The sequence below is a fragment of the Phocoena phocoena genome, chromosome 11, assembly GCF_963924675.1.
Source record: "Phocoena phocoena chromosome 11, mPhoPho1.1, whole genome shotgun sequence".
NCBI classification, from domain to species: Eukaryota; Metazoa; Chordata; class Mammalia; order Artiodactyla; family Phocoenidae; genus Phocoena; species Phocoena phocoena.
Genome location: NC_089229.1, coordinates 62033283 through 62059242, shown reverse-complemented (window position 1 = coordinate 62059242; position 25960 = coordinate 62033283). Strand labels below are relative to the sequence as shown.

Here is a 25960-nt window from a genome sequence, read left to right as displayed (position 1 = left end):
AAGTTAGATTTCTCCTCCAGTATCCAAGACTTCAAGTTCCAAAGAAAATTAGAGTTAAGTCACTTTCCACAAAGAGACCTTCCAGGGCTGCCATCAGCTCTTTCTGGATCTTGGCTTTTTTTCCCCAGGGCCTTGCTGTCTGGCTTCTTGTTTAATTTGCTGCTTCTGAGAAGGGCCCAGGACTGGGGGTGGGGGGTGGGGGGGCGGTGAGTGTGAAGACAAGAGAGAGTCAGCATTCCTTTCCTCATTCCCCCCCACTCCCCCAGTGCCTGCTTAGCTGGGCCGGGGGATTTTCCAGGCTGCAAGCTCTCTTAACCACACCATTCTGATGTGGAGATGGCCAGGGACAGAGATCAGATTAAAATCTGGGCAGATGGCCTTATTTACTAAGTTCCCAACCTGCTATAGACCCAGGTCAACTCCAGGACAGCTAGAGTTCACTGTTGCTTCCTTCCAACATGATTTACAAAAGAAAAGATTCTGTTTTAGGGCAATTTTCTACCCTCCCAAAGGAACCAGGGAGAGATGAGGAGAAGAGATCACATGTTCTGGCCCCAGGGCTGTGGAAACCTTCTGACCTTGAGGTCGAGGCAGACATGGCATCTGACCTTCTGAGCAGCACATCACCCTTTTCAGAATTGTATGTGTTGGGTTCTTTCAGGGGACAGTGTACCTGCAGGCAGAGGGCGGGGGACGGGGGGGTGGGGTGTGAGGCTGTGTTTCTGCTGGACTAGCCACCGTACCTGCCAGAGGAGCAAAGGAGGAGGCAGAGTGGAAAGAGAATGCTGTCGGAAACAAGAGCTAATGGCCAGTGGTCCTCAGAGGCTGCTGCAGCCCTGCCCCAGAGAGGGGAGTTTCCGGTTCCCAACCAGAATTCACCCTTCAAAAACCACATTAGCAAAGTGCTTCTTCAAGTGACACCACAAATCCCCTCCCTTGGCGTGACCATGCCCAAGCCTGGAGGTCTCAGACGGGCCCCACTGCCCTCCCCAGGATGTGGACGATATGGGGAGGGGGAGGGGGCTGAAACACAGGCGCACCGTGTAGTCTCACGACCCAGGGCAAACACAGCCACGTGTGGCAGAATGACAGATGCCGCAGGGCGGTGGCTGCAGCCGGGTGCCAAGGGAAGGTACAAAGTGCTGGAACACAGGGCTGGGGGCTCAGCCCTAAGGGATCTGAAAGACATTCAGCTTGCTGGTGTTCTTGAGCGTCTGACGCCGGTTGCAGAACCAGACCCGCACGACCTCCCGGTCATAGTTGAGCTCCTTAGCAATCTCGGTGATCTCCTGGCCCGTGGGCAGTGGGTTCTTCTCGAAGTAGGCGTTAAGAGCCTCTATGGCCTGGGGGGTAAAGGAGGTGCGGCGCTTGCGTTTCTTGGAGGGCTCGCCTCCCACAAATTCCATCAGGTTCTGCTGGCCTTCCTGGTTCCGGAGTTCGGCTTCATTCAGCCACTTCTCCAGCACTGGCTTCAACTTCTGCGCACTCTTGGGCGTGATGTCCAGCTTCTCAAACCTGTAGGTGACCCAAGCCCAGGAAGGAACAGTGAGAGTGTCTTACTCCCCACACCGGGCGTGAGCGCTGTCCACAAGGGGCTGCTCCTCTTGGGGCCGGTGGGGCTGTGCTCAGTGTTCCCCTCACCACCCCCACTAAAACGCCCTGGCTCGGCCAAGCCCAGACTCCTCAGACTGTCCTGTATCCCAGGTCATAACAGGGAGACCATTCCCATGGCCTCGGTTCAGTAGTGCGATGATAACAGGGCAACTGCTTTAATGAGCACCATTCCAGAACTTTCATATCCAAATGGGTGAGGTCCTTTAAGGAGTCATCTTGAGAGGCCTCCAGAGATGCCAAACGGATGTCGTGAGTACTGTCCTCCTCCAACTGCAGCATCTCTAAGACAGAATACTCTTTCTGGCTGAGCCCCGATGTGACTACAGAATTCCCAACATGGCACGGTAGTCTAATAGTCACTCTAGTCTAATCTATATAATTGGCAGGCAGATGAAACCTTTTGGCCATCCCTGAACCGTGTGTTTTTTTCATGTTTGAAACCCTCGGCTATCCTGCATTTCTTTTCTTTGTTTGTTTGTTTGGTTCTGGCCATGTAACGTAGCTTGTGGGATCTTAGTTCCCCGAACAGGGATTGAACCTGGGACCCTAGCAGTGTCCTAACCACTAGACCGGCAGGGAATTCCCTACCCCTCCTTTGATACTGGCACCAGAACCAGTCTGTATGCTGCACCCAGAAAAATCAGCTACATCACTTTATAGTCATGCCTCAAAAGAGGGGGAGATGGGAGCACGATAGGGGTGATAGTGGGTCATCGTCGAGAACCAAGCCAGAACTGAAGTTCTCACTTTTGTGACTAATTTCATAAGCTGTTCTCCTGTCCCTCTAGGATTCCTAAATGGATTATGATCCTGGCTTTCCCATAAAAGACAATATAAAGGCTCAGGATTTGGGGCTAAACTTCAGAGGGCCCCCAGAAAGACTTTGGCTACTCGAGGTGTTCATGTCTACCCTTAGAACAGCTTTCCTTGTCCGGAAGAGGGCGGAAGCCAGGGAGAATATGGAAAAGGGCCGGATCACCTGGGCCCCTGTGAGTGCCCTGACAGTGTCCAAGGCAGCCTTACTCACCGGCAGATGGCTGACTGGCTGTAGGCTGGGCCTTCCGTCGCGGTCAGAGCCTGACCCACCTGGGTCTGCGTGAGGCCCAGGGATAGCCGCCGGATCTTAAAGTTCTTGGCAAACTCCCGGATCTCTTCTAAGTTGATCCCGTCCTCATCCAGACTCGGGGTATGTGGCTCTAGGCCAGAGGAAGGGGGCAGGGGTGTGTGTGAGACAGACAACCTTCACTGCTTACCTTGCCCATTGGCCTAGGCCGGTGCTGTAGTGAGGGATAAGGACATTTGACAAAAGACCTATGTACCCTTAAGACCCTCATCACCCCTGTCCCCAAGACATATAAAACTTGAGGGTAAGGGGCCAGGACCAACGTGTATAGAGGTAGAGGCCTATTTTCAAGTTCTTCCAGCTCTGTTGACCCTCCCCCATTCTCCCCAGCCTGGCCCCAAGCACACCTGTTGGCCATCCACATTCCTCAAATGCTGGGTGAGAGGCCATAGGGGAGACAGCCAATGGCTTGGCTTCTCAGAGAAGCAGCCAGACAGCTGGCTAAGCAACCTCCACCATCGTCATGCATAGAATCCAGCTCCACAGAATGAGAATAAGAAAGCCAGCTCCTGGCAATGGGCCTGTGCCCTTCCCCTGTGGACTCAAGGAAGTTTATTAAGGAGAACGTCATCTAATGAGGTCATCGTGTCCAAATAAATGCCTCTCCCCTTCTCCACAACCTCTCTAGAAGCCACTTACTGGACACCAGCTGGCTGACAGTAGGGGTCTCTGAGCAGGTGATCGGGATAGGAGCAGAGGCAGCTGGCTTGGCCGCTGGGGCTGGGCTGGCGATGACCACAGCTGGCTGGGGCATGGCTGCCGGGGGCTGGATGGGCTGCACCTGCGAGGAGAAGCGCCAACAAACCCCACTGCCCGCCTGCCTGTTTCCGGGGGGTGGAGTCTCTGGTGGGGCCAGAGGCAGGGCAAAAGTGGGCATGGAGGCACTTCCCTGGTGGAGCAGTGGTTAAGAACCCGGCTGCCAATGCAGGGGACACGGGTTTGAGCCCTGGTCCGGGAAGATCCCACATGCCGTGGAGCAACTAAGCCTGCGAGCCACACAACTACTGAGCCCGGGTGCCACAACTACTGAAGCCGCGCACCTACAGCCCGTGCCCCGCAACAAGAGAAGTCACCACAAGGAGAAGCCTGCGCACCGCAACGAAGAGTAGCCCCCGCTCGCCGCAACTAGAGAAAGCCCACACGCAGCAACGAAGACCCAACGCAGCCAAAAATAAATTAATTAATTAATTATTTTTAAAAAGTGGGCATGGAATCCTCACTCACCCAGCACACTCCTACCTGTGCCCCACCAAAAAGCAAGACTAGAAGCTACGCATTAGCACCCACCCAATGATAATGACCTCCAAAATAAGCACAGAACGTGCCCCACCAAGCTGGGGCGTTGTTGCTGCCTATGACCCGGGCAGGTCAGAGGCTCAGAAAGGTTCAGCACACCTGGTCAAAGCCCCAACAAGTGTCCGCCCTTGAGATAACTGCTCTCAAATCTCTGCCCTCAAAGGAGAAACCTCGGGGCTTCCCTGGTGGCGCAGTGGTTGAGAGTCCGCCTGCCGATGCAGGGTGTGCCCCGGTCCAGGAGGATCCCACATGCCACGGAGCGGCTGGGCCCGTGAGCCATGGCCGCCGAGCCTGCACGTCCGGAGCCTGTGCTCCGCAACGGGAGAGGCCACAACAGTGAGAGGCCCTCGTACTGCAAAAAAAAAAAAAAAAAAAAAAAAAAAAGGAGAAACCTAAACCTGATGCTAGAGCCTCCAGGCCCCAAATATCCATTAACAGGGAACTGGCAAATTACTCCTGAGACCTCTCTACATTAAGATACTGTGCAGCCATGACAAAGAATAAGGTTTCTCTCTTAACTGCTGCCATGCAAAGAGCTCTGAGTCACAGTGCTAAGGTGAAAGAAAAAAAGGTAAGGTGAAAAACAGTTTTTACGGAATAATTCCTTTAAAAAGACATGAATTACCCAGAAGAAAAAATCTTGAGGCATATAAAGCAGACTGTCAACAGAAATCATCTCTGGAAGTAGAGTTAGAAGGGATTTTTACCTTTTGACATCACACATAATGTTGGAATTTTTATAAATAACATGTATCGAATTTATAATCAGGAGAAACTATAAATATATGAAATTAGTATTTTTAGTATGATTCTTTTTTGTTTTGTTTTGTTTTTGCGGTATGTGGGCCTTTCACTGTTGTGGCCTCTCCCGTTGCAGAGCACAGGCTCCGGACGCGCAGGCTCAGCGGCCATGGCTCATGGGCCTAGCCGCTCCGTGGCATGTGGGATCTTCCCGGACCGGGGCACGAACCCGTGTCCCCTGCGTCATCGGTAGGCGGACTCTCAACCTCTGCGCCACCAGGGAAGCCCTAGTATGATTTTTTTAAAAGCTTCCTGAAAGTGCAGATTTCTTTAGGATGGGTCCTGTTCCCTGAATTCTACCTCCCGGTAGCTTCAAGTCATTCCCTCGTCATCCCCAGGGCCTTGTTCAGAGCTCCTTGTCTCTGGCTAGAATTGTTTAAGCTGTCTCCTAACAGGGACGATGACTCAAGTCTCACCACAGTCCAATTCTTGACTCCACCTGGATAACGGAGGGAATTTTTTAAATGCAAATCTAATCAGCCACTTCCCTGCTAAAAACCCTCCCGCGACTCCCCACTATCTAATATTAGTGATGACAATAAAAGCACCATTTTTCAAGTGCTCTCTGTGTACCAGAGTATAAACTGCCTTATGTGTAGTCTATCCTTTAACATTCATAACCTTGTGAAGTTGGTACTCTTATCACCTCCCTTTTATAGATGAGGCTAAGAGGTTATTCAATGAAGCTGGGAAGCTATATACCACTAACTTGTTAGGGATGTGAATTCTTGGACGCCACTCCAGACCTACTAAATCAGAGGCTCTGGGGTCGGGCCTGGGAATCTGCATCCCAGCAAGCCCTCCAGTTGGTTCTGCCGCACACTCACGTCTGAGAACCTCTGCTCTGGCACACTGTACTTCCTGCAGTTCTGTGGAGGTGGAACACCTCTCATCCAACTCATCCCTTTAGGGTAGTTCAGTGTCCTACTCTACGAAGCCTTGTCAAACTCCCCAGTCTGCGGAGAGCTCCCTTCTCCGGGTTCCCAAAGCACCTTATCCTGACCCTGTCACAGCCTTCGCCACGCTGACTTATAATTGTCTCTGATGCTGGGCTACCCAAGGTTAGGAAGGGCATCTTATTCAGCTCTACATCTTCAGCCCCTGGAATATAGTAGGCACTCAAAAACTGCTCCTAGAATGAATACATAAATGAATAATCAATGCCACAGTGCAGGGCGGAGGGGTGGAGGGATGAAGGGGTGAAGAGGGAGAGGGTACAGAACGAACCTCCCAGGGCCTTTCTAGCGATCTGTTCACCCTGGAGCTGACCGAGGCCCAGTTTACTTTGACCACCCCTGCCTGGCTTTCTCAGAGTGCTATTGACCTCTGAGGGCACATATACACATGCTCGGTGTGTGTAGGTAAGGGGTCAGGGGACGGTGGTGCTGCTTTCCCAGGCAGAGAATGCGTGGACTCGTGTGAACCTTCTACCCTGGAACCTCCCCCCGCTTTGGGGAGGTGCCCTGCTTTCCCAGGGGCTTCAGGAAATAGTGTCGTCCAGCTCACAGCCTGGAGGGAGGCCACCCATGCCAGACGGCACTGCCTGCCCCCATCCCCCAACCCAGCCCTTGTACCTCACTCTTAGCGGGGGACTCAGGAGTGCTTGGCTTCCGGACAGCCACGGGAGAAGGCAGAGGGCTGCTGGCCAGGGCTGCGATCACCTGGCCCTGGGCGTTCAACAACAGCTGGGGGGTCACAGCCTGGACCTGCAGGCTTTGGGCTGGTGCTGGGGCCGCCATGCTAGCCGAGTTCACTACCCACGGAAGTGTTCCAATAACCTGGGGGGAAACATAGGGACCCCAAGTGTGAGGGCAGCGTCCAGGTCCACCCCCAACCCAAATCCCCACATTGGCAGGAAGGGACTTAGACAAATCACTTAACCCCTCTGGGCCTGTTTCCTCACAAGAAAGTGAAGGATTCCCACTCTAGGGGCCGCTTCCTTTATTCTCTCTCCAGAGCCGTGGTGGGGCAGGAGTAGGTTTGCATGTGCATTCAGACAGATCTGGATGTGAATCCCTGCTCTGCCACATTTTAACGGTGTGGCTTAATTTCTCTGAACCTCAGCCTTCTCCCCTGTAAAACGGGAATAAAAATCTCCACCCAGTAGGTGTGTACTCAAAAAGAAGTGGGATAATGTATGAGAAAGCACCTAGCACAGAGGCTGGTCACAAAGTGAGTGTTCCGTAAACGAAAACCCCCAGCTAGAGTGAGTACCACCAGGGCTGGATGGGGGCTACGCCCCTGCCTGGCCTCAGCAGCAGCAGACAGCTGTCACACAAGAGGTATGAACAGCAGCTCGTCACCCTAGTTGAGTTCCCATGACCCTCAGCCCACGTCCTGCCCCTCGTCCACAGCCAGCATCTCCACCAGTCCCCACCCCTCAGCCTGGCTTTGACCACTTGCCTGTCCCTGAGCGTTGGTGAGGATCTGACTGCTGATCCCCGGCATGCTGGGAACGGCGTTGGCAATGACCGGAGTTGCAGTGAGGGAGCCCAGGATCTGGGTCTGTCCCCCGAGGGAAGCAGCACTGATCTGTGGGTGGAGGAAGAGCCTTGCTCAGAGGCGATGGGGCGAGAAAGAGCCCAAGGCAGAGGGAAGAGGGCCGAGGGTACTGGGGCAGGGGGGATGGATGCTGGGCAGAGGTAAATGTGGGCTGCAGGCCCAAGTCCACCAGCTGAACCGTGTCCAGGGCCAGGGGCTGCAGGGGGTGAGCAGGGAAGGGCGGGGTCGCAGTCATGGAGGAGTAACTCTGGCTGATCTTTCGGGCTAGCCCTGGGAGAGTAGAAAGGCCAGACTGGAGGGGCTGATGTGACTCTAGTCACATCGAACAGCCTCTAGCTCCACCTTAGCGACAGCTCACAAGTTTGCAATCCCCAGACATCGTCCCACCCTCCAAGGCTGGTCCAGTGGTTCAGGTGTTGGAGGATTTGCCCAGCCCTCTTGGCAGAGGTTGTCTGCTCTTGTCTGGGACGGATGGGCTGGCAGCTGCAGGGGAAGGCCTCAGAAGGAGCCCATCTGTGCCGAAGTGTTGCAAGAGAGCCGTGTTCAGGGGGCTGGTCCTCTACCTCCTTCCTCCCCCGAGGGAAGGGTCAGGTTCACCCTTGGCCAGAGATTCGGTCCATCCCCGTTTAGCCCCTGGTGAGGGCAGCAGCTTACGATTCCTGGGCTAAACGCGAAGCCTGCAGGCTGAACGGTGATCTGTGGGGGGCTGTCCACTGGCTTGGGGGTGGGGGCAGTCGCGGTGGCAGCAGTGGACTGCGGCAGAATGGCAGGTGTGGCGTGCAGCAGCGGCTGGGTATGGATCAGCGTCTGGGGCCGGGTGGGCGAGGAGGCCTGGGCCGGTGGGGCAGCTTGTACAGGTGCCGGGAGAGCGGCGTTCAGCACTGCAGCTGCTACGGAGCAAGGCAGAGACAGAGGTGCTCAAACGCCTAGCCGTAGCCCAGGGAGGCTCCAATCCCAAGGGATCTGGCACGAGAACGAGGGGGGGTTGGGGCAGGGGGGACAGGCAGCTGTGATTCACTTGATCTTGGCGGGGGCGGCACATGCCAACTTCTCTCATCCCCCCTCCCTTGGGCCTGGAGAGGAGTAGATTCAAAACCAGAAGTTGAATCTTCTTGCAGTCCTTCTCAGGAGGCTGGTCACGGGGTGAGTTCTGGCGTAGGGGGGAGGGGTAGTCTCAGACAGTTGGCTGAAGGAAGAGAGGCCTGCTGGGCCAGCATGGTGCCATGGCCTAGAGTCCCAAGGTGGTGCAGCAGCTCTGTGGCTGGGTGCCTGGGACACCAGATCCAGACTCCAGGGCTGTCGCCCTGGGAGGGCTGCGGGTTTGGAGTCCAACATGGCAAGCACGCGTGCAGGGATGGTAGTGTAAGGTGATGGGGAGCCTGGTGCAGTCCTGGGGAGAGTTGCCGTTACCTTGGAGACCGGCTAAAGGTGGCTTGAAAATTCCCCCCGTGGGAGAAGCAGCGGTCAGTCCTGGGAGGGCAGCCACGGTTGCTGTAGGAATTGTCCACACGGCCAGCCCCTGCTGACCAGCCACTTGACCTGCAATACTGATGGGGATAAGAAGAGGTTGAGTAACTGCCCCTGCTGGAACCATAACTCCTGTCAGAACTGTGGCTAAGTTTTCCTGAGTCAAGACCTGCAAAAGCAAACGAGATTTCAGAAAGAAAAGAAAAAATACAAAATCAACATCGACAGCGCAAACACTGGGTCTCTCAGACCCAGCTGAGCACACACAAAGCATTCTGAGGGCAGTGGGAAAAGGCCGCATGAGGGCGGGGAAGAGACAAGCCCTAGCTGGAGGCCCAACCCCGCCCGAGGGGGCACCTGGACTGGACTATACCGCCTTCAGAGAAGCAGCTCATATCAGGGACAAGGCCTAGCCCTGCTCAAGGGCCAGAAAGGGTCACAGGCCTCTCCCACCACGGTCTGGTGCCTCCCAAGCCTTCCCCGGGCCCTTGCCCACAGGACCAATGCTTTGTGGCCAGGAAGCAGGGGGCAGGGGCTGGTGGAACCAAGTGGTCAAGACCCACAGGGGCCTCCGGGAGGTTCTGATGGAGGACAATCCTGATGGATGCCTTGGAGAACTGTGCTTGCAGTGAAAGGTCACAGGGAGCTCAGCATGCCTGGAGGCCCCTGGAGACAGCTTCTCACTGAGCTGGGGCTGCCCCTGGCTCTAAATGAGGACCAAAAACCCATGAACTCTTCTAGGCATCCCCTAGAGGGGCTGACAAGGGTATTCACTCACTTAGTCATTAGATGACTTGAAGGAGTTAATGTAATCTCTATAATCCTTCCTGAATCCAAGGAGATTACCTGGCAAATGCAGATCTACTTTTCCCAGGGGGCCTGATCTGGGGCAGGGGAGAGACCAGGGGTACCTAGTAGGAGACTCCCTCCCTCAAGCCACAGCCCCTTCCCCATCCTGCCTCATGAAGTTCCCAGATCCCATGGCCAGCCCATGTTTGCTATCCCATGCCTTGCTCCTGCCCACTGCCCTCTGTCCAGCTCCCTGGGGTGGCCCTTACCTGGGGGGCAGCTTGTACAGCCAGTGGCGTCAGGGTCTGCGATGCCTGAGGCTGGCATGGGGCTTGGCTGAAGGTGGCAACGGCAGGGGCAGGGCTCGGAGGCATCCCCGGGAGTGACTTCACTTCAAGTGGCATTGGGACAAAGAGGGACAAGGAGTGAGCCTGGGTGAGTGTGACAACCCTCAGCCCTACACTGTATTTCTGCATAACCCGAGGCCAATCACTGGCCTTCCCTGGCCCACAGAGGCAGCTTCCCAAAAGCTACGGGTAGTGAGAATAGGAGGCTGGAGAACCCTGTGCCAGACCTGGAAAGTAGGCCACCCTCTTCTCAAAGGTGGATGAAGAAAATGCAGACCCAGGCACAGCTGGGTATCAGTCTCTCAGCTCCTGGCTCTGTAGGATGCTAGGACCTATCACATAATCAGTAGTGGAAAGGAACATGTGTCAGGGAGAGAAGGAGCTAGAATCAATGGGATCGACTGGCTCATCCAGCAACCGGATCATTGTTCAACCTTCAGGCTACTTTTTGGACGCAGGTGCTGGCTTGGGGAAGGGGCGGGACTCCTGTAGGGTGAAGTCTTGGAAGTGACATGTCTTGGATACACTCAGGATTAACGGGGCTCTCCAGGCCAGGCAGCTTTTCTTCTTGCCATTCCCTGAGGTCTGAAGTCTGGGTGAGCAGCTTCTAGGAAGTTCTAAAGGAACTTCCTATGCATTGGAGCTTTTCACCCAGGTGAGAGCTTCCTCTTGCCACCTGGATTTAGTTAGGTACTGGGACCCGTACCAGGAAACCTCTTTAAAGCCACACAACAATGCGGAGAGAGGTTATTATTTAATATATGGTGAGACATTAAAGAGAATCTAGGTGTTGTGTGTTTGACCAGATCAGTGGTTTCTTTTTTAATTTTTTTTTATACAGCAGGTTCTCATTAGTTATCCATTTTATACATATTAGTGTATATATGTCAATCCCGATCTCCCAATCATCACACCAGTGGCTTCTAAATACTGACTGGGTATAGGTTTCCAGGCCCTAGTCTAGGCCTACTGAGTCAGAACGTCCAGGAGTGGAGGCCAGGAACCTTTCATCTCTCTCTTTTTCTTTTAAGCTCCCTTGTGATACAGCACACAGACAAAGTGGGAACCACTGAACTAGATAACCTTCCAAGGCTGCATTCCCAGCCTGTGTTTTAATCTGGAAAGGCACCAACCTAACTAAGGACTAGACTGTTTACAGTATATAATTTAAAAATGCAGATTGCTTAAAGAATGAAAGAGACAAGCAACGACCACAAAAGCCTTATAAAATACTAAAGAAAACAAAATGGCAGATTTATCTCCACTGTGAAGGGGAGATACATTTCTAACTATTGAAAAAAAAAATCAGAGAAGGATAATCTGAACCTCTGGAAATTTAAAAAATATTTTGCTTGACAAAGTATAATGAAACCTAAAAAGGAAAGTGAGGAAATGGGAATGTGATAGACACGAGTGATGAAAGCTTACCATGTGTACAGTCATTTCATTAGGATATGCTATATTTCCAGAGTAGGACCATGGGCCCTAGAGTCTGCCTACATTTAGGGTTTTTGTAGCTTCCTGCTAGACTGCTTTTCAGGAAGACTGAACCAATGTACAGCGCCATCAACAATGTACCCGTTTCTCCACAGCACCACCCAATTTAGGTTTTATCACTGTTTATTTATTTTTCTGGCTTAATAGGCATAGGTGGTACCTCATAGCCAATTACTTTTTCCCTCATTGATGGCAAGGTTTTGTATTTTTCCGTGTGATGACTTCCTCCTATGTAAACAATCAGCTTCTCTTCAAAAGGAATTTGGGTGGACTACACCTCAAAGAAAAATTAAAATGAAAGGGCCATTCAAAGCAGCACTGTTTATGACAATGAAAAATCAGACAGTTTGATAACAGCCAAACCCAGAATCAGATGAGTGAATCTGTCAATAAAGGACATGGAATATGAAATAATATGGTGGTAAGTGTCATATGCTATTTAGCCTGCCCTCAGGGGCCACACCTATAAAAATGTGTAGGTGTGACAAGGTTTGGGTAATAATTTAGAGTGACACAAATCGCTAGATTCTTTTTTCATCCTGAAAGTTTCCTATTACTTAGTTTTATTTTGTTTTAAGAGGAAACACTTCTCAATATTGCATTACACAGAGACGTTCCATCAAAGCCACAGTTTAAGCTGGCAGCTCCTTAGGAGGTACCATCAACATACCACCCTTCCCTGCTTGACAATGACGGAAATCCCTTTATAAAGAAGACTTTGGCGAAAAGCTTAAGTATACAAACCTCTGGAAGAAGATACACACTACCATGAACACTCATGCTAAGGTGTAGATCACTGGTCTCTGATCAATTCCTGAGAGCAGGTTTTGGATAAGGAGCAGAATTAAGGCGCCAGAGATACGGAAGATGGATGAAAGGGTAAAAAAGGAAGTTAGGGCACTGTGGATAAACCGGGAAAGGGTGGCCGAGACGGAGAATCCTTGTCTTTCCTGTCTGCTCACCAGGGCACCGGCCCATGGAAGCAGGTGGTGGCCCATCCTGGCCTCAACAGGGAAGCAGAACATTTCCAGGCTAGGGGAAAATGATCACGTCTCTTGTCATTCCTTTACTCAAAAGGAGAAAAGATAACCCGGGTTACTAGGGTCCCAAATGGATCTGCACACTGATTTGCGAGTAGAACGAGGGAGGTGAGATCTGGCAGGGGTTTTGTTAAAGAGTTGCCTGTTCTCTTTGCTCTCTTCCTGTCTCCCCCTCTTGGCCCACACCCTCTCCCCCAACCACATCTCCAATCTAGGGAAGGGGCGAAGTTCAGCGGAAAGCAAGGGGAGATGAATCATGGCTTTCTGGGGGAATTGGCAAGAGAGGCCCCAGGCTTCCTGCAAAAGGTGTTAATAAGCTGTTAATGAGGAAAGTCAATGAAAGGGTGCCCTGTGCCCAGAGAGCAGTGCCTAGGACCAGCCCCAGCTTCCAGAACAGCCCAGGCGGTCTCACAGCTGTACTGCAGGGTCATTAGGGGAGACAGTGTGAGTCAATCAGCCATATACATTCCACATGCAGGAGAATCAAACTCATGCCCTGAAGTCATCTTTGGAGAATAAGAGCACAAATAAGCCCACCAGGCTAGACTCATGCCAGCCCAGCTGGGAGTGAGGGGCTGGGATTCTACAAGGCCCTCCCTAACACACACATCCTTAGTCCAAGGTGGGTATGATGGCCTCCCATCCCCAACTCCTGGCACCGCCCAGCTCTACCACAAAAGGTACTGATTTGGAAGGGCCGTCAGGATCCTGAAGGCTTAGTCCTCTCTGCCTTGAGCTTGAGGGTCTGGTTTAGACCTGGCAGCCCTCTCTGAGGTTAATTCAATCCCCTCACCCTGACCCATCCCAGTTTAGGTCTGTAAGTGACTGAAACCAGAGCTAAAGTTCCAGGGACAAGGAGTGGCCTAGGAGCTGACCAACAGTACAGACTGTGACCAGAGGCTGTCCAGTGGACAGGAAGAGAGTGAGACCCTAAAGCCACCTAGCCCGCTCCGGCTTCATGCTGGCTCTCCAGGGGGGAACACAGGAGGGAACTCAGGCGGAGCAATGCCACATGGGAGCAGGTAGCCTCATACCAGTTGCCTCTGCGGAGGAGTCTGGGTTGTCTGGCCCAGCTTCACCAGCAGCTTCACTGGCTTTGGTGGGGCCTCCGCTCTGGGAGCCCTCGGCGGCCACACCTTCCAGTGCTTTGCCCTCCTCCTCAGCAGGGATCTGGGCATCCACTCCAACCTCCAGAACTCGGATGGTCTCATGGCCTGACATCACGATGACCTGCAAACAGAGGACGGGGACACTGCTGGGGGGAGGGGCAGATCAGCCCTGGGGAACCGGAGCTCTAGGTATGGCTGAGGGAGAGAGGAGAGAGCATGTCAAGATGCAGACCTCCTGGCTCAAGGACTGTGTGCTCTGTGAGAATTCCAGAGCCTGGAGCAGACAGCAGCTCCCTGATTCCAGGGAAGGAGGTACTAGGAGAAAGTAGGCCCTGGTGACAGGGAGAAGGGCCTGACACAAGCTAGGAAAAGTCCCACAGAGCCAGACCACTTGGGGACATTTCTATTTGTTTCCTCTCTTGGATTCAGTTCAGGGAGTGGTAAATGGCCTCTCCCACAGCCTTGCAAGGTTGTCTTCTTGGCTGCTAGGATATTGGAGTGTGATTACGATGGCCCCTAACACCATATCCACAGCTTAAGCTGGGACAAGAAGCAAATCCCTCTTCACGTCCCTTGAGTTATTATAGGAGTGGAAAATGAATGCTCCACGATACTGAGTAACTTTTTAAGCTCATGGTTCTTTTATTTCCAAAACTCTGGGGTACGGGCCAAGATTTCCCTCCAAGCCAACTTCCTGAAGCGAGGGTCAGGAATCCTGAAGACGTGGCCTCTCGCTGGCCCTCCTGGACTGGAGCTTTGTACCCTGTGGGCCTGCAGCTCCAGTGTGCCTTCTGCTGTGGGCGTGCTCCGACCTGAAGCGGAGCCCCCATGCCCAGCAATGCAGGCAGCCCCTGGGCCTCCTCGGAACACTGGGTCCCCTTTCCTGCTGAAAGAGCCAGCACTCAGTGTTTTACCTCCAGCACTGACACGCTTCCAACTGGGCCATTCAAGAGTCAGGGACACCCGATACATTAAAAAGCTCTGTGTCAGGCCTTCCCTGAGCTCCCGCCTAGGCCTGAAGACACTCCCACAACACGCTCCTTAGGCCTGAAAACTGGATCCAGCCAGAGACTGCTGGAAAAAAGCAACACTGTGACCCATCAGGGGAGTAAGAGTGCAATAACCCCCCCAGCAGTTCCCTTTCTGACTCAGACTTGACCTGTGAAGGACTTTACTCCCATCACACTTTAAGAGAGGTTAGTTAGTCTTTTTTCTCCTTTTAAAAATTAAATAAGTCGGAAATTCCCTGGCGTCTCACTGCCAGGGACCTGGGTTCGATCCCTGGTTAGGGAACTAAGATTCCATAAGCCACGCTCTCAAAAGGAAAACAAAATTACATAAGTAATAAAAGGTCATTGCAAGAAAAGTTAGAAAATGATATATAAGCAAGAAAAAAAAATTAATTCCCTGATATCCAAATCTTTCCCCATGTTAACTTATACATATTTTCACATGTTAATTTCACTTTTTAAAGTCACAGCTTAAGTCCCCAAACCCAGCCCCTGAGAAATCCTAGCTGGCAACTACATCTGGATAGGTAAAGTGACGATCTGGACGGGTGTTTCTGGTAAGAAACAGATGAGGGGCTCTATGGAGTTTTCCTCCTTTCCCACACTCCTTGGTCCATTACCCTCACTCCCCCACCTCTTCCTGCCCCAGAAGATACCTGCTCATTGACAGTCAGAGATGAGTCTGGCCCGGCTCCAGGATCCATGGTCACTTGTCAGGGTGGGGTGGGGCTGGCCCACACCTACACATCCTGCAGGGTGAGATGGGATGGGAAAAGCAAAGGCTGATACGACATAGTCATAAAATTTCCATGCCATCTCAAAAAGTCAGAAGTAGAACGGAAGGAAGAGAGAGAAGCTAAGGTCTCCCAGGTATGTGTAGAAGTAAAGGAAATAGGATTCTAAGGATTTTAAAACTAAAGTGTCTCACTTCCTACAGCATCCTAGGAGAACCTACACTCAAGAGGAGCGAGTGTGACAAGAGGAAAGAGGGGGCCAGGCATCTTTCCCTGGGAGTTCCCCAGTCCAGTGGGAAAGAGCAGACCCAGTAGAACCCAAGGTGACTTTGACCCAGACTCTCAGAACCAGACACAAGTAAGGAGCACACTGGGTATCAGAGCATGTCTCAGGGGAGGGGTCTGAGTGGACTTCCTGGAAGAGATGGTAAAGACAGGAATAAATTAAAACAGTTGTCTCAAACGAATGTCTGATTATCACCTGGAACACATCAAAAATGCAGGACCCCCCCTACCCCGATTTCCCCAGACCAAACATCCCCAGAGTCTGATTTAGTAGGTGGGTGCCCCAAAATCAGCACTCAGGGGATTCTGTGGCAGTGGTCCGAGAACCACACTGGCCTTTAACATGGGAGGCAGGACAACATCCCAGATGGTGCAGCAGCTGCCACATGCAGTGAGACAGAGTGAAACAAGCCCTTGTGAGAAACAGGTGGTCTTGCTGGAGCCACAAACCACAGTCACAAGAAACAGAGGTAATAAAGGGGACAACTAGTTTTAGACACTGACATAGAAAAGAGTAAGTTCACCTCTACTCTGAGTGCCCGCTGTGCTAAGCGTTTTACGGAATACGAATTCACATTATTACTCACGCCAGCTGGGGGAAGGGAGCGTTAGCATCGCCATGTTATGGATGAGGACACTAAGCTCGGAGAAGTGTTCCGGATTCCTCACCTTCCTCTTCCTCTTCCTCTTCTACCCCTGGGTCCGCTTCGTTTGTTTTCCTTTTTTTTTTTTTTTTTTTTTTTTGTTATTTTATTAATTGAGGTAAAATTCACATAACAGCAAATTTACCGTTTTAACCATTTTAAAGTGTAGGACTCAATGGAATTCAGTACATTTACAATGTTGTGCCACGATCACCACTATTTAGTTCCAGAACATTTTCATCATCCAAAAGGAAATCCCATACCCATGAGCAGTCACTCCCTTCCCCTGCCAACCCCCAGCCCCTGGCAACCACGAATCTGCTTTGTCTCTGTGGATTTGCCTATTCCCAATATTTCATATAAATGGAATCATACAATATGGGGCCTTTTTGTGTCTGGCTTCTTTTCCTTTGCAGAAGGTTTTCAAGGTTCATCTGTGATGCAGCATGTATCAGTGCTTCATTTCTTTTCACAGAAAAGAACTGTGAAAAAATTCCATTGTATGGGCTCTCGCACTCTCTGGGGAAGGCGGAAGCACAGGTAAACCAAGATTTCACTTCCAAGATGGAAAGTCCATCAGGCTCAGCTGTGACTTTACCCAGCGCTCCACAGGTCTGTGCCAATCCATCACCTCCCCCACACGAATAGTTCAAGAAAACAATCTGTGAGTGAAACACTTAGAGAACGATTAAGGAAAACAAGATCTTCATTTAATTCCCATAATTAAATGGCGTGGTAAAGTGTCTTAAAGTCAAGAATGAAAAAAACAATCATTTTGACCCACCTCCTAGAGTAATGGAAATAAAACCAAAAATAAACAAATGGAACCTAATGAAACTTAAAAGCTTTTCCACAGCAAATGAAACTATAAACAAGATGAAAAGACAGCCCTCAGAATGGGAGAAAATATTTGCAAATGAATCAACAGACAAAGGATTAATCTCCAAAATATATAAACAGCCCATGCAGCTCAATATTAAAAAAACAAACAACCCAATCAAAAAATAGGCAGAAGACCTAAATAGACATTTCTCCAAAGAAGACATACAGATGGCCAAGAGACACATGAAAAGCTGCTCAACATCACTAATTATCAGAGAAATGCAAATCAAAACTACAATGAGGTATCACCTCACACCGGTTAGAATGGGCATCACCAGAAAATCTACAACAACAAATGCTGGAGATGGTGTGGAGAAAAGGGAACCCTCTTGCACTGTTGGTGGGAATGTAAATTTACACGGCCACTATAGAGAACAGTATGGAGGCTCCTTAAAAAACTAAAAATAGGGCTTCCCTTGTGGCACAGTGGTTAAGAATCTGCCTGCCAATGCAGGGGACACAGGTTCTAGCCCTGGTCCGGGAAGATCTCACATGCCTTGGAGCAACTAAGCCCGTGTGCCACAACTACCGAAGCCCGTGTGCCTAGAGCCTGTGCTCCGCAACAAGAGAAGCCACTGCTATGAGAAGCCCACGCACCGCAAAGAAGAGTAGCTCCTGCTCGCCACAACTAGAGAAAGCCTGTGTGCAGCAACAAAGACCCAACGCAGCCAAAAATAAAATAAATAAATTTAAAAAGAGTTCCACTATTAAAAAAAACAAACGAACAAAAAACTAAAAATAGAATTACCATATGACCCAGCAATCCCACTACTGGGCATATACCCAGAGAAAACCATAATTCAAAAAGACACATACACCCCAATGTTCATTGCAGCACTATTTACAATAGCCAGGTCATGGAAGCAACCTAAATGCCCATCGACTGATGAATGGATATAGAAGATGTGGTACATATATACACAATGGAATATTACTCAGCCATAAAAAGGAATGAAATTGCATCATTTGTAGAGACGTGGATGGACTTAGAGACTGTCATACAGAGTGAAGTAAGTCAGAAAGAGAAAAACAAATATCGCATATTAACGCATATATGTGGAACCTAGAAAAATGGTACAGATGAACTGGTTTGCAGGGCAGAAATAGAGACACAGATGTAGAGAACAAATGTATGGACACCAAGTGGGGAAAGTGTGGGGGGGGGGATGAAATGGGAGATTGGGATTGACATGGATACACTAATATGTATAAAATGGATAACTAATAAGAACCTGCTGTATAAAAATAAATAAATAAATAAAATTTTTAAAAATTCAGATCTTTTCAGAGAATCCATCATCTTTAGCAGAAGAAAACTGGAATTTCAAGAAAATTTTAAACACATAGTGAGGTAGAAGAAAATACACATTTGAAAAATACTTTTAAGAATATCGATGCAAGTGAATCTAAATCACTGGATACTGGGTCACGCAGAGGTCTCCAAAATGATTTTGTGAATGAGAATTCTTCCCAAACAAGGATTAAATGAAGAAAAAGCAAAATAGGTGGAGATTCAGGAGAAAGAAGACCTTCTTCACAGGCTAAAACTAGTCAAAATGAATCACTCAAAGAATGACCTGTCCCAGTTACAGCTGTTAATAAGGAAGTGAAGAAGTTGTAGGCAGGTGTTACTCTGTGAGCTGTAATCAACTATGTCTGAAAAGAACAAGAAACTGAGCCTCACCCATCTGATAGATCACTATGTATAAGATGATAAATTGCTACACTCTAACAGAAATGAAGAATTCGTACGAGTTTCATTCATATTTTTTTCTCCAGAGTATCTTTGAGAATGACAACATAATAAAAAAGATGCTTATATATTTTAAAGAGAAGGTATCAACCACTAGAGCTTAGAGAAAGGTATCCTGATGAAAGCCAATTTGGGAACTCTGTTATTATCTAAATATAAACCAAGTTCTAAAATGAAAATTCAGTATTTTGGATAAATTTGCTAAAGGAAACAACATTTAAATAAATATGAAAAATGTTAATAATGATTAAAAAATAATTTGGACAATCCTGGAAGTAGTTTTAATACATTGTTTTGTTTATTGTGGTAAAAAAAAAAAAGTTTTATTGTAAATGTTAAAAAACAGTCCAACCAGGTGAATGTCTAAACCAAAATGGGTCTAAAAATGCCTGCCTCTTTCATTTTATGACCCTTGTTTCCATCCATTTATCACATATTTCCATCTGGCTGGTCTAGTAGATAAACTCCTATGTCAAAAAAAATTCCAACGTATAGATATGCCATATTTTGTTTATCCATTCATCTGCTGATGGACGTTTGGGTTGCTTCTACCTTTTGGCTACTGTAAATAGGGCATCTATGAATCTTTGTGTAGAAGTTTTTGTTGCAACACCTGTTTTCAGTTTTGGGGTATATACCTAGGAGTGCAGTTGCTGGCTCACCCTAGGGGTTTTAGGGTTTCTACCCCAATGACTGTGGTAAATAGCACATCTGGATGGCCTCCTTTGAGCCCATGATGCCATGCAGTGCCCACAGCCTGACAGCAGTGAAGAGAGATGATCGACTGTCTGTTTTAAGAGAAGGGGCTCTTATGATCACCCCAGCAGTAGAACTCCAGTACACACATAGATCATGGTTAAAGCTGGGACAGGAAGCAGTGCCCAGATAGAGCCTCCTCCTTTGCCTTCTTTTTTTTTTTTTTTTAATTTTTAATTTATTTTTGGCTGCATTGGGTCTTCGTTGCTGCGCGCGGGCTTTCTCTAGTTGCGGCGAGCAGGGGATACACTTCCTTGTGGTGCACAGGCTTCTCATTGCGGTGGCTTCTCTTGTTGTGGAGCACGGGCTCTAGGCGTGTGAGCTTCAGTAGTTGTGGCTCGTGAGCTCTAAAGCGCAGCCTCAGTAGTTGTGGCGCACGGGTCTAGTTGCTCCGCGGCATGTGGGATCTTCCCGGATCAGGGCTTGAACCCGCGTCCCCTGCATTGGCAGGCGGATTCTTAACCACCGTGCCACCAAGGCAGTCCTGGGATTCAGACTTTTAACTCAGACTCATTTCTGTGCTTTTAATCACTTTACACTTAATGTGTCTGAGGTTTTCAAGGTGTAAAGTACCTTCTCATTATAATCATTTTTGGGGGTGGAGAGTACTCTGCGTGTATTGAAAGAATGGCTGGTTAAGCTGGAATGAGTTTTACTGGTATTCACGGGAAAGAAAGTCACATTTGTTATGGGAAATTACCTTTCAAATTTTTGACATAATCCTCTCCAGCAAGGTTGTTTGTTGACATCAGCATCTCCAGCTCTACACCATTTATATTTAAATTGTGCACCTACTTACCTCCTGCAGAGCTGCCATCTAAAAAGGCCACAAGGACAGGAAGCAGGAGATTAGTATAGATTGGTAGCTGGGGCTGAGCTGGATCATCCAGACAATGCTCCCAAGACGGTCTCACCCAGTCTGACAATCACCAAGTCTAACTCTCCAGCTTAGACCTCACCTGGGAACTTCAGACTCATATATCCAACTACCTGCTGATTGCTCACATCATCTCCTACTCAACATGTTCAAAACCAAACTCCTGATTTCTACCCCAGACCTGCTCCATCTGCCTGTAGCCTTCCCCATCTCAGCAAATGGCGGCTTCATCCTTCCACAGATGCTCAGGCCCCAAGCCTTGCCATCATCCTTGCCTTTTCTCTTACATCTACCTATACATCTAATAGTAACTCCTTCAAATCGTGTTGGCTGTCTTTTCCAGTGCGCCCAGAATCCCCCCACTTCTTATCACGACCACCATGGTCCATGCGGATGTAGTACCTGGTGTAGAGAAACACGAGACAGCCTCCCCTCCTGCTTGGCAAGCATCGTCTGCCTGGTTCTTAAATCGTGAGTCTCCAGGCAGGTTGCTAACCTCTTTCAGGTTTTCATTGTCTGATGGATTTTCTGCCTATCCTCCCGCCCTTCTCCATTTCTGGCCCCAGGACATAGATTTCCCTTCCTACCTGCTGAAAAATAATCATCATCAATAGTTTTTTGGTCCTGGGATAAACCATAATGGAAAGAATATGAAACAGAATGTGTATGTGTGTGTAACTGAGTCACTTTGCTGTACAACAGAAATTAACACAACATTGTAAATCAACTATACTTCAATTAAAAAATAAATTTAAAAAATAGTTTATTGGAACCCAGCCCCTTTAAAGTGAGCACTCTTTGGAGACAGACTTCTGGGTTCACCATCTCAGCTTTGATACTCACTAGCTGTGGGACTCGGGTGAGATGATTTAACCTCTCTGCCTCAGTTTCCTCATCTGTAAAAATGAGAGTAATAACACCTACTTCATAGGGCTATTATGAGGACTGAATGAATTAATGCATGTAAAAAGTTTAGATCCATCTCTGGCACATAGTAAGTGCTCAGAAGATGGTAGGTATTACAAAAATTTACATACATTATCTCAGTTAAATTTAGTATAGCAGTTAGGAACCTAGGTTCACCTCTCAGTTTCACCATTTCTTAGCTGTGAGGCCTTGGACAAGGACCTAGCCTCTCCATGCCTCAGTTACCATATTTGAAACGGGGATAGCTAGCGTTGTAGTAAATTGTATAAGGGTTCAATAAATGTTAACTGTTGTTATTCAGTTACGACACCAGCCCCATGAGACCGCAGAGCAAACACATAGTGAAGCTTGACCAATTGTGTCACTGTCTGCAGGTGGGCGGATTACTCTCTGTTTTTTCAGGGATAAATAATAAGAGAGCTTATCTTGGAATTATCGTACAAAGCACAAATAACAATTAGCTATTACGATCCCCATTTTTATTGATGAGAAAGTTGATCATCAAAGAGAGGTAAGGGCATAGGCTTAGGATAAAAACCTAAAACAAATCCCAGCTTGGTCAGGAAATAGCTGTGCCATCCTGGGCAAATGATTTAATCTCTTTGAAGTTTAATTTCCTTATCTTTAAAATGCTGATTAAATGGGCAAGACTTGTGGGGTTGTTAAGATGATGATATGAGATCTGTAAGTAACATGCTTAACATGGTATTCTTACTATGATTCTCATTTTTATCTACAGGAAGATGGAGGTTGAGAGAGGTCAGGTGACTTGCCCAAGGGCACAGAAGAGTCTGTGGCAGATTCAAACTTCAAGGCCACATCCACCTGCTCCAGATTCCTGTCCTCCTGACACCACACTAAGCCTCCATTCAGGACATGGGAGGAAGGCTGACGGGGGCTGCTCTGGCCCCCAAGGATCAGGACACACTGGAAAATGGAAGCTCTCAGTTCTGCTCCAGACTTAATTTATTAACTTCCCTCCCCACACCCCGATTCATGGACAGAGATAAATGACTTGCCAAGCTGTTGGTAGACTGGCTAGGCACACACATGGGCCAGAAGGGAAGGAAAGGGCAAAAGATAGGAGAGTCGTGAACAACCTTACTTCTCCTTTCCCAACCTACCATTTGTAATCTCACACATATATAGTCAAACAGTAAAGACTAGTTTAATAGGATAGATTTAGTTTCTGCCCCCATCCCCTTGTGCCCAAACTTGATTCACCCAGGCAGGGGGAAGGGAGGGGGCAAATGAAACGTGAACAATAACAAGTAGGTGTGTTCCCCCACTAGACTGTAAGGACCAAGAAGGCATATCCACTTATCATCATATCCCAGAGTCTAGTATAATTCCTGGTACACAACAGAGGTTAATGAATATGAGAGGAAAACATAAATTATGATGTCGGATCATATCATTTAGCCTGGTCATATTTCCTACCTCCTCCTCAAAACACACAGCCTATTTCAAATTTTGTGCCCTCATTCCCAATGCTAGGGCTGCTTAAAAACGATTTCAAAGTAGTATTAAGTTCTGGAGAACCCCAGTCACATTCGCCCCTTCCTAACGTGCCGGTCCAGCTCCTCATTCCCAAGCCTTCCGTCATTTGTCCAGTTTCTCCGGAGTCCCACTCCATCTGTGGCCTGACTGACCCTCATTTTGACACAGAAGGAGCTTGGGGTTTAAAGGCAGAAGACCCACATTGAGTACTGCTTCTCTTTCAGGTAACCCCTCAAAGCCTCAGTTTCGTTATCTATGAAATGGGGCTAAATTATAGTACCTACCCCATTGGCTATTGTTAAATCGATAACATTTATGGAAGGCTCTTAGAACAGGGCCTGGCACACAGCAAACACTATGTAATTGCTTTAAATTGAAGTAAAGCATGCATATAAAATGTTTTTAATTGTAAAGTGTTATAAAAAATGTGTAAGATTACTACTTTGACTTTATAGTGAGTAAATCTTTGGGAGGGGGGGATATGATCTTGTCCCAAGTTCCTTCATAATGCAGAGAATCCTTAGAGAAGCAAATTTCTTCTGATTCATTTCTTTTTTTTTTATTTTTTTGCGGTACGCGGGCCTCTTACTGCTGTGGCCTCTCCCGCTGCAGAGCACAGGCTCCAGACGCGCAGGCTCAGCGGCCATGGCTCACGGGCCCAGCCGCTCCGCGGCATGTGGGATCTTCCCGGACCGGGGCACGAACCCGTGTCCCCTGCATCGGCAGGCGGACTCCCAACCACTGTGCCACCAGGGAAGCCCTGACTCATTTCTTAATTGCTAGGTAGTAACTCCAAGAAGAGAATAGCCCATCTCTCTCTCTCTCTCACTCCCTCCCTCTCTCTCTCTCTCTCACACTCACACACACACACACACACACACACACACACACACACACAGTATCACTCTATATTATCTTGTTTGTTTTCACATTTATGATCTGCCTGTCCCCACCTCCACTCCCAAACTGGAATTAAAACTCCAAGACAGGGGAAGTTCTGTCTGTATTGTTCAGAACCGGCACAGAGTGGATATTTTTGTTGCACTAACGAACAAATGAATGAAGGTCTACCGCAGATATGCAAAGAAGTACCAGGTCACAGAAATACCACGCTGAGAACCAACCCGGACTTCAATCAAAATGGAATATACAGGGCTTCCCTGGTGGCGCAGTGGTTGAGAGTCTGTTTGCCGATGCAGGGGACACGGGTTCGTGCCCCGGTCCGGGAAGATCCCACAGGCCGAGGAGCGGCTGGGCCCGTGAGCCATGGCCGCTGAGCCTGCGCGTCCGGAGCCTGTGCTCCGCAGCGGGAGAGGCCACAGCAGTGAGAGGCCCGCGTACCGCAAAAAAAAAAAAAAAAAAAAAAAGGAATATACAAAATTATTCCTCAGAAGGCCCTGCTGGTCAATCGTGGCTGCCTTAGATTATCAAGAAAAGGGAGGTGGGATATTGTCTATGAACAATTGAAGACCAGCCTTTTACTTTTGGCACAAGGAATATGGAAGAGCAGATTCTAGCTCTCTGCAAAGAGCTTCTTTTCATTTGCCCACGAAGGCTGCCCGACCGCGTTTTATTTCCCCCCCACGCGCCCGCACACGAGGCTGTTCTGTGAAGATTTGAGGCTTCCAATGACAAATGAGTAGGGGATCCCAACACTAAAATGGAGGTTACAGGGCACCCTGGGGCTCCCCCGGCCTTGCCAGGTGAGAATGCCTAGGGAAGCACATATCAGGTCCATTATGATGACTATTTATTAATAATAATATTGTCACTAAATATTTATGAAGTGCTCATGATCAGCTATATGGTGACACTCCCACCACTCCGCCACCCTTCCAGCAGCACCCAGCTCCCTAACCCCAAGACCCACAGTCCTCTCGGTGCACTGTGGTTGGAGAGAATTGTGACAGGTAGCTCTGGCCGCCTCATTGACCTTAACTGCTGGGAACCCAGGCGTCCAGGTCCTCCAGTGGCGCGAGAATCCATTCGCGGTCGCCACGGGGTCTTGTAAAAACGTCCCCTTGGTCCGTACCCCACCTGGGCTCCAGGAGCAGAAATGGGGAGGGGCCAGGTCCAAGCTCCCCACGGGGTCCACCTGGCGGCTGCCCCCTCCTCTCCTCAGTCCAGACCAGCCCGCAGGCAAGCGAGGGCGCGGCCCCCGGGGTCTCCTGTCCACAGCAGGCGGCCGCTAGCCATCCCACTCCCAGAGCTCCCCGCCGCTCCGGCCCAGCATCCTGGAGCCGCGGCCCCGCGGCATTTTTTCTCTTTATCATAAATATATAAATTATGCTAATTACGGGCATTGCATATTAACCAAACCCGAAACCTCCCCTGCCCGGCCCCCTCCCCCTCCGTGCAAACCCCTCCCCGCCCCGGACCCCGCTACTTACCGGAGCCCGAGCCGCCTTCGCCCCGGGTGCCCGGCGTCCACCGATTAGAGATTCATCTCACAGCCCGAGCCAGGGGGCCGGGGGCCGGGGCCGGGGCAGCCGCCGCCCTCAGACAAAGAAGCCAGTGCGGTTTGGCTGGGCTCGGCTCGGCCCGGGAGCCGGTCTGGACCCGCCGCCGCCCCCGGGCCCCCAGCCCGGGCTGGGCAGAGCCGAAGGGGGCTCCGCGGGCTGCGCTGGGCGGAGAGGGGACGGGCGGGAAGCGAGAAGGGGGAGCGGTGTGGGGGGCGGTCAGGTATATATATATTTTTCTCCTCTCCCCCCCTTCCACGGCCCCCCCTCCTTTTTCTCCCCCCCCCCCCCCCCCCGCCTTTTTCCCTCCTTCTGCTACTTGGATTTTTTTAGCTGCTGCGTCATGAGCATAATTTATGCAAAGAGCTTTGCCGCATGCTGCACAGCGCGCGCCAGCCGCCGGGGGCGGCGGGCTGGGCGGGCCGGCGAGGAAGGGAGGGGAACTGGGGAGGCGAGAACGAGCGATTGGGGCGGGGAGCCGGGGGTCTCAGACCCTTGCCACCCCGGAGGCCCCAGAGGCTCACTCCCCGGACAGGAGTGGAAGGCCG

General features: G+C 49.8%; 1 protein-coding gene and 1 pseudogene across 1 annotated transcript; one reads left to right on the top strand and one right to left on the bottom strand.

The window, feature by feature from the left end:
- Positions 1–1169: 1169 nt before the first annotated feature.
- Positions 1170–15299, bottom strand: POU6F1 (POU class 6 homeobox 1). Its single transcript, XM_065888048.1, has 10 exons — positions 15252–15299; positions 13511–13706; positions 9862–9983; positions 8747–8972; positions 7991–8226; positions 7238–7366; positions 6409–6612; positions 3377–3518; positions 2642–2810; positions 1170–1515 (listed from the first exon to the last, which is right to left on the bottom strand). Exons 1-10 carry the CDS (start codon positions 15297–15299, stop codon positions 1170–1172), a joined length of 1818 nt encoding a protein of 605 aa, XP_065744120.1.
- Positions 15300–16792: 1493 nt separating this feature from the next.
- On the top strand, positions 16793–18930 carry LOC136131388 (swi5-dependent recombination DNA repair protein 1 homolog pseudogene; annotated as a pseudogene).
- The last annotated feature ends 7030 nt before the right edge of the window (positions 18931–25960 follow it).

Coding starts and splice junctions, on each gene's coding strand:
- POU6F1 (XM_065888048.1), bottom strand. CDS start 15,299: ATGGATCCTGGAGCCGGGCCAGACTCATCTCTGACTGTCAATGAGCAG. Junction 9,984..13,510: donor CTCCTCCGCAGAGGCAACTG/GTATGAGGCTAC, acceptor TGCCACTTGAAG/TGAAGTCACTCCCGGGGATG. Junction 6,613..7,237: donor TCACCAACGCTCAGGGACAG/GCAAGTGGTCAA, acceptor GTTTCCCCCCAG/GTTATTGGAACACTTCCGTG.